Raw genomic sequence first — 13,522 nt, forward strand, 5'->3', positions numbered from 1 at the left:
CGATGGGGATATCGAAAACTCGAAGTTGGATACGGAGAAATGCAGGAAAAGACACGGAGGGGCGGGAGGCATTGCCTCATATAACTACCTATCCCGCCAGCCGCCGCCAACTTGCTGGTAGCTGCATTGGCCCGAAGACAGAGCACAGGAGCACAGACTGATTTGCCTAAATATCGTTTAAAATATGAGTGCTATAATTATAGATTTAAACGTAGTTTTATACATATTGAACCCATGGTCTGACAATTTTTGACATTTCGGCCACAATGGCCCCTCATTCCATATCGGCATCTAGAAATCCAGCAGTATCAACATCACAATCTCGCCTAGTAAATTTTTCCAAATAATGATATATAATGAATCGGGATATGATTTTATTGTGCTCTTGGATACCTTCAGAGTAGATACGACTGCGGGCTGTCTTGTAGAGGGGCTGGCTTGGCGTCATGTGGTGGGGAGCTCAATGCGCAGTTGTTCTCCGCTAATCCCGCTCCAAAGCTCCAGCTTCACTTCCAGGGCAGCTTGGCCTCTTACATTCTCCTTCCTTTCAATCTCATTTTCACTTTCTTGACGGGCCTTGTTGAACGCGCTCTCGCCGTACACTTGCCGCACTCGTTGGCAAGGAAGAGTGCCCGAAATGACGTCGGAACCATCAGAGGAAGCTATCATCAACTTCACCAGCTTCACAAATACATCTAGAGAGCAGGCTATTAGCTTTTTAAAGGTACTTTTTTCCATGCAGCTATTTTTGTGCCCGACTGACATTAAGCTTTTTTGCAGGCGAACGACCTCGACTCTAATAAAGCCATCAACGCTTACTTCGAAGACCCCACGGGCCCCCATACACAGGTACCTCCGAGTTCTATTCCCAGTTAGGCCAAGGCTTACAAAAAATGCGCGGTTAAGGTATCAGGATATCGCAATGAGACCAGTTCGTCGGGTACGTTCTCTTTTGACAAAGAAATTCCTCGTAAAAACTTACTATTGCTAACACGCACGCTCGTAGCAGCATACCAAATCGAACACTCCGATGCCGTACCGGTCTCGCCTAACCTTGTCCCTCCTTCGCGGCCCCCATCAACATCAAATCTGAGAGATTCAACACTGCCGCTTCCGCCGCCGCCGTCATCACAAGATACGAAGCGTAGGATACTCCCAGAAGAGTCGGACAACATCTGCTGACCTCAGCACAGCAGCTCCGGGCAATAATGGCTTGTCTTTGGCAGAACAGGAGGAGCATCAGCTCCAGCAGGCAGTAGCGATGTCCTTGAACCAGAACCTTGGGCAGCAGGAAACGGGCGTCACGAATACAACGCAGAAATTCGGCCGTGCGACGCGAGACAACTACGACGAGGGCGACTGGGCGATGACCCTCTTCAACTCCAGCGCGCGAGAGATTATCATCAGTCCGGATCCAGTAGACCGCAAGAAACAACCAGCTGAACCTCCATTTATTCGTCCGACCCAAGACAGTCTACATCTGAGCGGGCTTCTAACGATCCTTCACTCGATACCACTGGCTCGCGAGGCTCTTCTGTTACGGAACAAGGCGCTTTCAAATTATGGACAAGATGCGCAGTGGTGGAATGGTCAGCCGATCAACCTCCCGAAGGTAGTAACCATCCACGAAGCACAAGACGGCGATACCGAGTGGGATGATATTTTACATGAAAGCCAGAGGCTCGTCGCCTTTTTAGATTCCACAACCCGAGCGTTTGGAAGCGCCGATGCGCTAGCTGGCCTGAAAGCCATGGCAACGTACGACTCGGAAAGCGGCGTCAGCAAATTTTTAGAGTCGTGGCAGGAATCGGCAGTCCGCGCGGACAGGGGCAACCCATTGACGACAATTTTCTCATCAACGGCGTATAAACGACCGCCGAAAGAGCTTGACTCACCGACTGCAGGGGACGACGAGCCGATTGACGAGTTTGACACGCCGATTGATAAGGAATTCTTCACCTTGGAACCATATGTAGAGCCCATCCATGGTCAGACACTGTATGATGTCCTGGATGCTACTATGTGGTCCGACAGCCCTGGGGAAAGTCTCGACGATGTGTGGCTGGAACACGTGGCGGATATCTTGACTATCCGACTGGACAGCGTCGATTCAACAGCGAAAGCGGTAGATGTGAAAGTTCCGGCCGTATTCTATCCCGACCGATATCTTGCCAGTTGCAGGGATATTGCGCGTGAGAAACGTTGCGAAAGACTTCAGGTCGGCGAGGAGGTTTACAAACTGCGGACACTTATGGACCGTATTTCAACACCGCAAGGTGCAGCCAGCGGGATAACTTCACGGGATATTCTAGAGAAAGCTGCTGATGCTGCGGCTAACCTCTCTTCGCAATCGTCCGCGGAGCCCGAGCCAATGGCGAACGAACCAGGTGCCAGCGTTGAACAGCTAGCTCGAGAGTTAAGGGCGATTTCGCAAAAGATAGAAGATAAGCTAAAGGGTACGTCGCTTTTCCTTACCTATTAATTTGCTGCTAACAATCCTATCAGACCTGGAGAATCGACAACAACAAGCTATGGAAAGTCTCAGAAGTACATCGAAATACCTAACGGAGCCGTCAACTACGCCCGGCGAACCGCCAGTCCACAAGTACACACTGAGAGGTGTTTGCACCGAGCCGCATGTTACTTATGTCCTACGACGGAACCCTTCATCCCCCGAGGACAACAGCGAGTCCAATCAATCCGACGAATATCAATGGTGGCGACTCAGCTTTTCCGTCGACGACGGAAAGTCTCGACAAGCACAAGCCGGTCACACCTCCGCTCCAAAGGACGCAGATGTCATCGGGTACACCGCGCGCAAAGTGCGGGAGGTTGAAGTTCTCCGGGCCGCGCGCGAAGAATCCAGGGGCGTTCTGCTTGTCTACGCGAACAGCAATGCAATGAACTTCAAGGAAGAGCCAGCTCCCGCTGCACTTCAAGTACGGCTCCATAAACCCCATGGATAATAGTGTATTCTGTCAGCTAACAAAACCCACCAGAACTTCGTAAACGCGGACAATGCAGCCTTTGCTAAGGAAATCCAAGAATGGGAGAATACCGCAGCCGCGAGGCAACAAAACGAAACCATTGCAGATGGTGAATGGGACCACACCATTGGCTCTCGCCCAGCGTACCCTTCACCAGCGACCCAACAGGTACCCACGGAAGGTATACCCGCCAGCAAAGTCAATGTCTTCGACTACCAAGTCGCCTCGTTTGATGACGACTCGGCGGCAGAGGGACAAGGGCAGAGCCAGGAAATGCAGGAGAGAGGTGGAAAGCCTCTACTCGGCCAACCTCAAGCTCAAAGTCAGACTCAGACTCAAAGTAAGTCTCAGACTGCCCCGCAGTCGGAACATGTCGAGTGGTCTTAGATGGGATCGCTCCGGGGATGCACCTTTGTATATACAAAATCTAGAAACGAAGTTACGCGATTTCAACGAGCAGGACTTACCAAACAAACCGCCTTTTTTTATTTACACTCCAGCTAGCAGGGTTTACTCCCTCAATTATAGACGGTTCTCGTTCCGTGTATCCAGTGCGGTGAAAAATCCAACCCTTGCATAGAAGCTTGAGTCTTGACTGCACATGTTCGAGGCGCCAAGCACGGCTCGTCATAAACTGCTGATTACGATAGAAAGGGAGAGAGAGGAACTCGAGCAAAGAGAGGAGACCACGAGATGCGATTTTGGTGCCTTATCGTGTGTAAATTAGCAAGCTTGCATGCAGTAATAGGTAGGGAGTATAGCCACGAAAAGGGAATAAAGCACCAACCGACAAGACGCAGTACGCCAGTCAAACACAATATGTAATGAGCATCAAAGCCCAGTCACGGTCTATCCAATAATTCAGTAGCCAGAGGGACCAAATGTGACGTACTGATCTTTGAATCACACTGCTAGCACAATCCGGCCAGGCCAGGGCACAGGCAGGCATGCCCTGCGAAGCCTGCAATAGGACAGCCGATAAAGGTCCAGCGGCGAGGGAAAGACGTTGACAGAGATAAACAACGGACGCTTTCGGCATCAGTGGTACGTAAGAGAGAGAGAGAGAGAGAGAGATGCTATTGCAACGTGACGAGTCGACTCGTCCATATGGGCCCATGCCATGCGGACACTGGACTTCCGAGAATTCCGGTGAGGGGATAATCCTGTTCAGTGTTCAGCGCTTCTGCGGCAGTACTTGGGTCAACTCAATCAATGACGGTTGACTGCAGATGTTGGTTGTTTCTTGACGAGTGGCACTGGCAGGGGTATACTCTGTACTCTGCAGCTGCAGTGCTTCGCCCCCAACAGCGTGAGCGGATCTCGCCTCCTGTCAGAGCCTGTGGATCGAATCATCAAATCATCAAGCTCGATCTTGTCTGTCGAGTGTTGACGAGTTTTGCTGTTCTCGGCTTCTTCGGTGCAAGAGGTATAGCTTCAGAATGAGAGGCCTAAGCTGGTGGAGATCGTCGGGCTGAACATGGCAGACCCACTGGTTCTCAGCAGTCACCCACTTACATGTCTTTGGATTAATTGAAGGACATCGAAAGAGAAGCAGCAAGGCAATTCAGCAAATATAGTTGGAAGTGTGATTGTGTCATCCCAAACAAAGACTGCGCCATCATTCATCGCCGTGAAGAAAGAAACTTCATCGAGGCCCAGGGAAGCGAGGAGGCAGTAAGCACTAGGCAAAGACTAGAGTGCGTCCAGGATTCTTGATGAAGACAAGATCGCTGCCCAGCCCCGCTGTCTGTCTCTGTCTGTCTCTCCTGATTGTTTCAGGCAGTCCTGTCTAACTCATCCGAGTAATCGAGATGCTGCGTTCTCAGCCTCCAACATCCTGACTTGTTATTGAGCAATCAAGTCTCTCGTCGCTTCACAAGCCATCGTCGATCACTCAGTCAGATCTCTCTCCAGACTCATGTCACGGTCCAGCCCCAGAACCGGAATCCAACAAACCTCCCCTCCCTGTTGAAAGTCTCGACTCGAGTCTCACAGTGAGCTTTTCTTTTCTCTCATCCCTGCACGAGCTAGCACTCATACTGGGCAGATCTTCACAAAGGAGTGCGGATGGCTTCGTCATCCAGACCGGAAACTGACTACGAACGGTGACTGCGTGGACAGGACGAGAACTACAAGCCCGGTGCTGAGCCGGTATTCGCACCAGGCGATTCCGTTGGGGATGGCGGATCCTCATCCTCCATGCACTCCTCGAAGATATTCAGCATAATTCTGGCTGCGTCTTACCCTGGTCATCAAGGAGTTCCGAAAACGCCGCATCCGAGGTTGTCTGACTGTCTGACTGTCTGACTGTTGACTGTTGACTGTTGACTGTTGACTGTTTGATCCACTTTCTGGGGAACCTGGGAGATTAGGGCTTGAGCTATGCAGCCTCTTTGCGTCGTCAGTCGTGTCACAATCCAGACCCATTCGAGTATCCACAGTCCTTCGAACCAGTCAGGCGGCTCAAATAATGTTGCACAAAGCGTGTTTTATCTGAACATCGCCCGCCGCTGAGATATGTAGAATATGCTCTACAGTGGCAATATGCTGGTGTGCCTAATGTCATCATACTAAAGCAGCCATCACCATACTCCTGTCCCAGAAAGCAGCTATGCTCCGCTCCCCAATCGTCAGATCCCCAATCGTCAGAACAAGTTAATTCCGATGTTAAGCGACCCAGAGTGGACCCCTTGGGACCAGAGTACAAAAAGTAGGGCGCTGATCGGCCCACGATCGTGGCCACTCCCGTACAGCCTCACCCCTAGTACTTTTGCAGGCTCGACAAACTCTGTGCCTGACTGGCTTTCTTCAATTCCAACGTGAGAAGAACCGAGATACTAGCCTTATTCGTCCTGCTCCACTGTACTGCAGAAATGCCGCAATCCCGCATGTTTTAAACTTTGAAGCCTGTAGGTATCCTCGTCACACTATCTATATCCGGTGATTCTGACCGCCAGGCTTAGATCCCAAAGGATTCCAGGCTCGGGACAATCAGGGGTACGGGCAAGGATTTGAGAACCCCGTCGCAGCTCAGGCTCAGATTATCTCTCCTGTCTGTCGGAAACTCGGAACGCGGCAGGTATTGGGCGATTGGACTGACCAGTAATCCTGCAGAAACCGGGAGAGAGAGGTATTCCAAATAGAGCTCCCTTTTTGGCCCCTTTCTGCGTTGCTTTGTCCTTTTTTTGGTTTTTATTTTTGCTTTTTGAGGGGTTATGTTTGTCCTGGGTTGGCTAGCGAGTATACACCGGACAAGCCTGAATAGCCCTAACTCGGAAATCGACATCCAACGGATTCGGCGGATTCGGAATGGAAGCACGCGCCCACTCACTCACTTACTCACTCAAATGTCACCCCAGCAAGGATGCAACAGCCACCCCCAGTGTCTGCAGCGCCCCATGAGCGTTCCTCCCAATCAATGAATCCGTCGTTCTCATAGCTTATGCGGCTATGCCAGAATAGCGCCCTCGGCCCGCCACGCAGACAGCTGATGTCGATCATTGTCAATTAGGCGTTAGGCGATAAGAGATCCATCTTCCTCCGCTCTGTACGCAGTACCTCAGCACTACCGTAAGTACAGCGTACAGTGTACAGTGTCAATGTGTATTGGACGGGGTTGATCACCGGTCGGGCTTGGTGCAATACCGCCCGCGGCCGTGAGTGGAACGTAGCTGTGCATGTCAGCACTAGACCTGTGTTTAGATGTGGATACAGGTGATTCCCTGTACGGAGTATGTATCCTACGTAGCCTGGTAGTATACTGACGTTGGCGCTGCAGGATAGAAATGAAATTCGACGTCGGTTAGATTGTGGCTATGGCTGGGGGACTTTCAAGGTGGATATGGTATGATATGGATGGCTCTGGGTGGATTCGGCACGCTGCGTCATGATGGGCCATGGACTTTGCGTGAGACGGCCTGTCTCTCTACCTCGGGCTTTTCTTCTCATTCAAGGTATGTATTGCCGTACCTGCTATGCCATGGCTGTTGCAATGGCTGTAGGCAAGTCTTGAAGGATGTAGAGGTGCTGCCGTGGGAATCTTGCACGTAGCAAGGCACAGCAGATACAGCAGACACAGCAGACTCGGACCGCTGGGCCAGAATCTGCAGCATGCTTTCTGCGCATGGTCTTGTCTAGCCACGCAACTTACATACCTGAAGAGGACTAAGCCGGGCCAGATTAATTTAGCTGTACAGCCAATATCAATGGACACCAGCGAAGGCTGGACGCCTGAACAACAGAAACAAGTTAGCCACTGATTCAATTCGCGTATTGGAACTTACTCCGCTGTATAGAGTATCCAGATGCAGCTGTTCTGCTACTCTGAGTATGGAGTTCGACGGTACCAACCCCGGACTGCGCTCCTATTCGCAGGAGCAAATGATCATCTTCACCCTGTGGGCGGTTCCTCTGCTCAGCCCTGGACATCAGCTTCCAATAACAGCTACTGGGAACGAATTGTCTCCCAAGGTGGTCTGACCGCAGTAACATGCCTGCCTGCTGGGGCCATCCTTCAGGTTGTCATTGGCTTTGTAGGGCTTGGATGCGGATACTCTACGTCAAGTCGAGACCACGGCACCAAGGAGGAGACTCAACTCCGTGATGATCACGGCGAGACGAGGTAGGCTGTGAACAAAAAGACAGACTTGAACAACTTGGCCCCCAAGTCGAAAAGGTATAAATACGTCCAACAATCCAGTCCAATTCTCAATCTTCATCCTCATCAATCAATCCATCTACTTCACTCAACCAACAACAACAACAACAAAAACAACCACTTCTACAACCAAAATGAAGCTCTCCATCTTCTTCGCTACCCTCCTCGCCGCCGCCGTCTCGGCCAGCTCTGTCCTCGAGGCCCGCGACACCTGCGGTGCCGGATATGGCGGTGACCAGCGCCGCACCAACAGCGCTTGCCAGGCTTCCAACGGCGACAGGCACTTCTGCGGCTGTGACCGCACTGGCGTTGTACGTTCTCCCTCTTAATTCTGGTTTAGTATGCTCGTGCTAATATGGTTCTCCACACAGGTCGAGTGCCAGGGCGGCACATGGACCGAGATCCAGGACTGCGGCAGCGGCACCTGCCACGGCGGCAACGACGGCGGTGCTCAGTGCTAGATTCCTTCATCCCAAGCATCACCTTATGCAGTGCATGAGCTGAGTTGAGCTGCGCTGCTGATAACGCGGGACGGGCTGGAATGGAGTGTTCGGCCGCGGGTTGGTGGCCACCAGTTCATGTATGCATATACTTCTACTGGTGTGCGTATGGCATCTAGTTGGGAATGACCTTGCAAGTCAGCTGGAGGAGTATTCAACATTATCAGCCGGCTGGCTGGTTGGATCTGAACCGGCGAGTTTGCTATGGTGTACTTTTTGTCGATCTTTCGATAGTGATTGTTGCAAATGGAAAAGGTTAGCTGGCTATATTACTTCATAAGTCTCTCTGCGTAACAGGAACTGTAAACTTTTGGTCTGTAAAGGATAGCAGTATCTCTCTTGTATTGATCAACAGATAGGTTAAGGTATTATTAGCCCTATATAGAAAGCCCGCTTGCCAAGAATGAGGCGCTGAGCACGCGCCAACAGGAGGCGGATGCTTGTTCCAACAGGCACTTGATGACTTGAGCATCTCACTGGTTAGTGGTTAATGCTTGAAGTGAATCCACACCTTGATTCCATGATATCTTTAGGTTCTGAACGATGCGCAGGTCTTGCGGAGTTTATGGTTCCAACAAGTTGTCGCGTTATCCTAGTCCGGGAGAGTTTCTGTAGAACAGGCATTTGGAACAAGCATGTTAGACCAGTGATAATGAACTGTTTAACTATTTAAATACACCAGAAAATGTGCTTTAAATTTGGTTTCATTTTATATATAATGCGGTTACACCTTGCACAGTCTGCTTAGTTGGAGCCCACGTAACAGAGTTTGGTATTCCTACTTTTATAAATATATATATGTTTAAGTTAAAATACTTGTAAACCGAAAATAAGATAAATTAAAAATAAACTCTGCTCTTAACTCAAAGTTGCATGGTTGATACTCCAGACTCCTTATACTGCAAGCAAACACAACAAACACAACACCAACTCCGACCCCAAACCACCAAACCAAACCACTACAGCAGCAACAACAACAACAACAGCAACCCAGAAACGAAACCACACAACTATCTCTCCCAAAATGACTGCATCAACTCAATCGCAATCACCCTCCCAGATCGAACTAACCGCCGCCTCAACCCTGCACCTCCTGGAAGCCCGCCTCCACCGCCTCACATACCTCCTCACCGGCGACACAGCATGGACTGGCACGCCCACGCCCCCGGCCAAACCGGCCTCGCATGACGAAACTGTCTCGAGGAGACTGCAGCGTCTTGAGGGCGAGCTGGAGAGACTGAGTGGCCGCTCAGCCGCCGTGAGGGATGTTTTGGGACTTTGTATGTTTCTCTCCTCTACTTTACTTCACTTGCCTTTTAGAAAATGGGGAATTGGAACTGGAACTAACAATGAATGAATAAAAAAACCAGACGATCGATTCCCAGACCTCTTCTCACCGTCCTCATCAACGCAACAACAATCCCAAGACCCATCCGACACATCCTCCCCACAAGACCCCGAACCAACATCAAGTACAGCACCCCCAAATCAAAACCAAAACCAAAACCAACTCCCCGACCTCCCCCTCTCAACCCTCCAAAGCATAGTCCTCTCCTACGCATCCACAATCCCCGAGACCGCCTCGCGACTGACATCCCTGAACGACACGCCCGTGCCGGACCCGACGTTCTCGGCCGGTCTGATTGAGCTGATGCCGCGCATGGAGAAGCTCTCGGGCGTGCAGGACGGGCAGGCGCGCGAGATTGCGGAACTTAGGGTGAGGACGGCGAAGGTGTTGCAGAGGGTTTATGAGGTGTGTTTGCTGGGTGGGGGGGAGGTTTGGGGGGAGTGGGAGGGAAGGATTGAGAATGTGGAGCGGGGGGTTAGGAGGGGGGAGGTTGCGGTTGGGAGGGAGGGTATTTAAAAATTATACAGTAGATTATTATGGAGAGGCTACTTTTTTTCCATTGTTTACTGGTTTTGCTGCTGGGGTTGGATTTATATTTTGTATTTTGTATTTTATGGTGCGATGCGATGTTCGATACCACTACGTTACCCTTTCTATTTACTTTCCACCTTTGAGAACATTTCCGCTATTATATTTATATTTATTATAGAGTGCTATGTTTCCATTGACAACTCTCGTTTGCTGAGTTATTCAAGGATAAAGTCCACTGCAGATACAAATGGCTATGCTTGCTGGGTATCTAACCGGAAAAATGAACGAGACGAGACGACATGACATGATATGATATGAGATGCGCAAACCAAAATGACAAGAAAAACGAAATATGTTCCGTGTGTAGTGTTCAGTTGGTAGATGCTACCTAGTAGGCAGGCCTGGCAGCTTTAGATATTCCCCTCGTGCAATGGACTCGGCCCGTCCACAAGCATACTGCCCGGCGAGTCCGATCCATCCCCGCTATCAGGCGAATCCTCAGCGAGGCCGCCGCGCTTCAGATGGTGCGATCCCGATCTGCGTTCTAATTTCATCGCCGCTGGCGACGGAGACGCTGCAGACGCAGCTGCATTGGTGGTGTGCGGGCTGGATCGGCCGTTTGAGTTGGATCCCGAGCCTGAGGAGTCGGGCTGCTTGTCCATGAAGCCGCGCCATTTGCGCCAGCCTTCAAAGTCGATGAGAGCTTGCATGCAGCCCCATTCGGTTACTTTCTGTTCGAGCCATTCAAAGCGGACGGGCTGTTTGGTCAGTCTCTGGTGTAACTATAGTAATGCTGAAGGAGGGAAAATAGAAATACCTTGGTCAAAAAGTCATTGCAGCCAGCGGCCAGTGCCTCGTGTCGGTCGCTTTGTAAACTGCTCGCCGTCAAGGCAACGATAATGACGGGACTCTTGAAGAGAGATAGATCAGGTAATTTGTCCTCCTCCGTTACAGTGGTTGGCGAGTTTGCCGTCGCATGGGCCGCAATCGTAGACCCGGATGACTTCTTCGGGAAGACTCCAATCCCGTTCAGTCGCTCAAGCCGACGAATCTCCTTTGTGGCGTCGAGCCCGTTCATCACAGGTAACTGGATGTCCATCAGGACAAGATGGAAGCCTCCTTCCCGCCATTTGGCGACGGCCTCTGCTCCGTTGGCTGCGCACTTCCATCGCACGCTGAGGCGCTTCATGAAGGCCTCGAGGAGCTTTTGGTTGATAACATTGTCCTCGACGATAAGAACATTGATCGGTGGTACGGTGCCCTCGATAAGACCGCCAAATGCTCCATTTAATAACGGCGCCCGGCTGGACTTTTTCGTCTTTCCCGGGCCAGGACGCGGGGATGCAACGCGTGCCGGGGGAGTATGTGCTTTGGCCTGCGGTGACTCCGGAGGCGGCACAGGAGGAGTCGGTACGGGCGGCGTGGGAGCTGGCGCTGCACTTGGTGCATTTCCAGTATCTATGGAGTCAGTATGTCAAAAACAAAAAATAAAATAGAATAAAATAACCAAAGTAGGCTAACACACCTTTCGAAGTGGCACTCCCTAGGATTGTCGGTGAATGTGTGCTTTGCCGGCCAATAGGGGGTCGGCGGGCACGAGGGCGTCCGCTTGGAGACGGTAACGGAGGAGCATGGCCAGTAGTAAGGATGGAGATCGATGGACCCGGGTGGCTGCTCGTCGAATTCGCCGATGTTGACTGGTGCGTCGGAGGTGTGGGCACATTTACATTGGTCGGCATAAGCGGGAAATAGTCCCCATGCTCACCCGGTTCAGAGTGGGTGAAGTATACATTATGGCGAGGCGAAGGCTTAGGGGTCCGACGCTGCGGGATCTCGATGACAAGTGCTTCCGCCACTGTTTGACCCCCAGGGTAGAACGAGTCAACCACTGACCAGAGCGGTTCCTCGGGGCTGAGTATGCGGTCGGGAGTCGGGAGCCTGGTCGACGACCCTTCACGGGTGGCGATACGGATGATAATATCGGGTGCATCAAATGTCTTCCCCAGCGAGTTGGCGTATTTCAGCACCACTTGGTCTCTCAACTCATCGACCAGTGCATCCTCTGACGTGGGAAGTAGCGTAGCCGAGCCACCCGGCCGCCGAACCCAGATCTTTCGCACTCCCATCCCCGTGCCCGTAGGAGGGATGTTTTGTCTATTTCCAAATCCGTCGGGCTCTGAAAACGAGCCGGTGTTCAGCAACGAGCTCACCAGGTGCTGGTGAGACGCAGGCAGCAGTGACTGGCGGCGGCTGATTAAACTCGGGCGTGTAGAGAGGGCTGACGGGGGGATGGGGAAGGATTGATAGGTGTGTATTGCAGACTTCTCGGCAACAGCATGCAGCGGCGCAGTCGGTTGTGATTCCGCTGGGGCAGACGCGTGACGCTCTCGCGGGGCAAAGTTAACCGGGACGCTCGCACGGTCGGCCTTTGTCGTAGGAGACGGCGAGGTTACGGACGAGAGATCAGTGTCCCGTCGTAATGGCGGAATAGGAAAGTTGAACAGTTCGGCCGGGAAACTCTGACGGCTTGTCCCGGATCGGGCACGCTCACGGTCGTGGGCTAACTCGAATCGCCGCCGGGCGGGTAAAAGCTGATGCTGCTCGGTCGGTTGTGGCAGTAGTCCCCTTGCTATCGTCTTGGTAGGGCTCACGCTCTGGGTGGCAGATTGTTCGTCAGGGCGCTGAGCAGACGAGCGAGACGGGGGTCGGTGGTACTCGGGGACGAAGAAGTATTGACCGCCTGGGGAACCAGCAGCACTGGCGAGCTCGTCCGGCGTATACTGGGACTCGGTGAAGGAGGAGATGGACGGGCGACTGGCGGAGGAGAGAGGCGGAGGGGGGTGGGAGGAAAGAGGGAGGACGTTGGAGGGTGTGGAGAGAGGCGGCGTGGTGGTTTGGGAGGTGGTTGTGGTTGCGGTACAGGCAAAGTTTGGGTCGGCCGGCAGCTCTTCCTCCGCCGCCTCTTTCACACTCCGGGGGCCGATCCGCTGGACGGGGTGTGGATAAGGCTGGGGATGGAAGTCGTGCGTGGAGGCAGAAGTGCTGGCCGTGGTGATGGTGGTTACGATGTCCTTCTTGCTTGAAGTCGACGATCGCCGCAGCAGCTTCGCTTTCAGTCTGGTGGACCACCGACGCTCCGACATGTTGACGTTCGACGATGTATAAAAGAAAAAGAAACGAAAGAAACACAAAAGAAACAGCGCTCAACAGAGAAAAATGCAGCAGCAGAAAAATCCGGCCATCACGTCCTTGAAGACGCATGGAATCCACAAGACGCGGTCAGCGGTCATGCTGGCAGCGCAGCGCGGTCAATGCAGCTGGAGGAAGCGAGACTGAGAGGGTGCGAGAAGCGAGGATGCTTGAGAGCAAAGAGAAAAGAAAACAGTACGGATAACGAAGAAGAGGGGGACTAAACAAGCTAGACGGTTTAATTGCAGTGCTACAGCTGTTAGCCCCAGTGATTGCCTTTGTGAAGATGGAACAGAAACCGAGCTGAGAC

The 13,522-nt window shown here is 52.1% G+C and overlaps 3 protein-coding genes across 3 annotated transcripts; 2 read left to right on the forward strand and 1 right to left on the reverse strand.

Moving 5' to 3' along the window:
* Nucleotides 1-497: 497 nt before the first annotated feature.
* Nucleotides 498-1,276, forward strand: ASPSYDRAFT_46226 (ubiquitin-associated-like domain-containing protein). Its single transcript, XM_040847176.1, has 4 exons — nucleotides 498-724; nucleotides 781-849; nucleotides 907-940; nucleotides 1,007-1,276. The coding sequence occupies exons 1-4, from the start codon at nucleotides 638-640 to the stop codon at nucleotides 1,180-1,182; spliced, it is 366 nt and encodes a 121-aa protein (XP_040702007.1). The 5' UTR covers nucleotides 498-637; the 3' UTR covers nucleotides 1,183-1,276.
* ASPSYDRAFT_153219 (uncharacterized protein) lies at nucleotides 1,262-10,008 on the forward strand (the record flags this gene model as incomplete). Its single annotated transcript, XM_040842257.1, has 6 exons — nucleotides 1,262-2,456; nucleotides 2,506-2,939; nucleotides 3,000-3,327; nucleotides 9,113-9,424; nucleotides 9,515-9,542; nucleotides 9,618-10,008. The coding sequence occupies 6 exons, from the start codon at nucleotides 1,262-1,264 to the stop codon at nucleotides 10,006-10,008; spliced, it is 2,688 nt and encodes an 895-aa protein (XP_040702008.1).
* Nucleotides 10,009-10,433: 425 nt separating this feature from the next.
* On the reverse strand, nucleotides 10,434-13,166 carry ASPSYDRAFT_153491 (response regulator; the record flags this gene model as incomplete). The annotated part of the gene is made up of 3 exons (XM_040842286.1): nucleotides 10,434-10,781; nucleotides 10,841-11,481; nucleotides 11,549-13,166. The coding sequence occupies 3 exons, from the start codon at nucleotides 13,164-13,166 to the stop codon at nucleotides 10,434-10,436; spliced, it is 2,607 nt and encodes an 868-aa protein (XP_040702009.1).
* Nucleotides 13,167-13,522: the final 356 nt, after the last annotated feature.

Source organism: Aspergillus sydowii, assembly GCF_001890705.1.
Source record: "Aspergillus sydowii CBS 593.65 unplaced genomic scaffold ASPSYscaffold_6, whole genome shotgun sequence".
NCBI classification, from domain to species: domain Eukaryota; kingdom Fungi; phylum Ascomycota; class Eurotiomycetes; order Eurotiales; family Aspergillaceae; genus Aspergillus; species Aspergillus sydowii.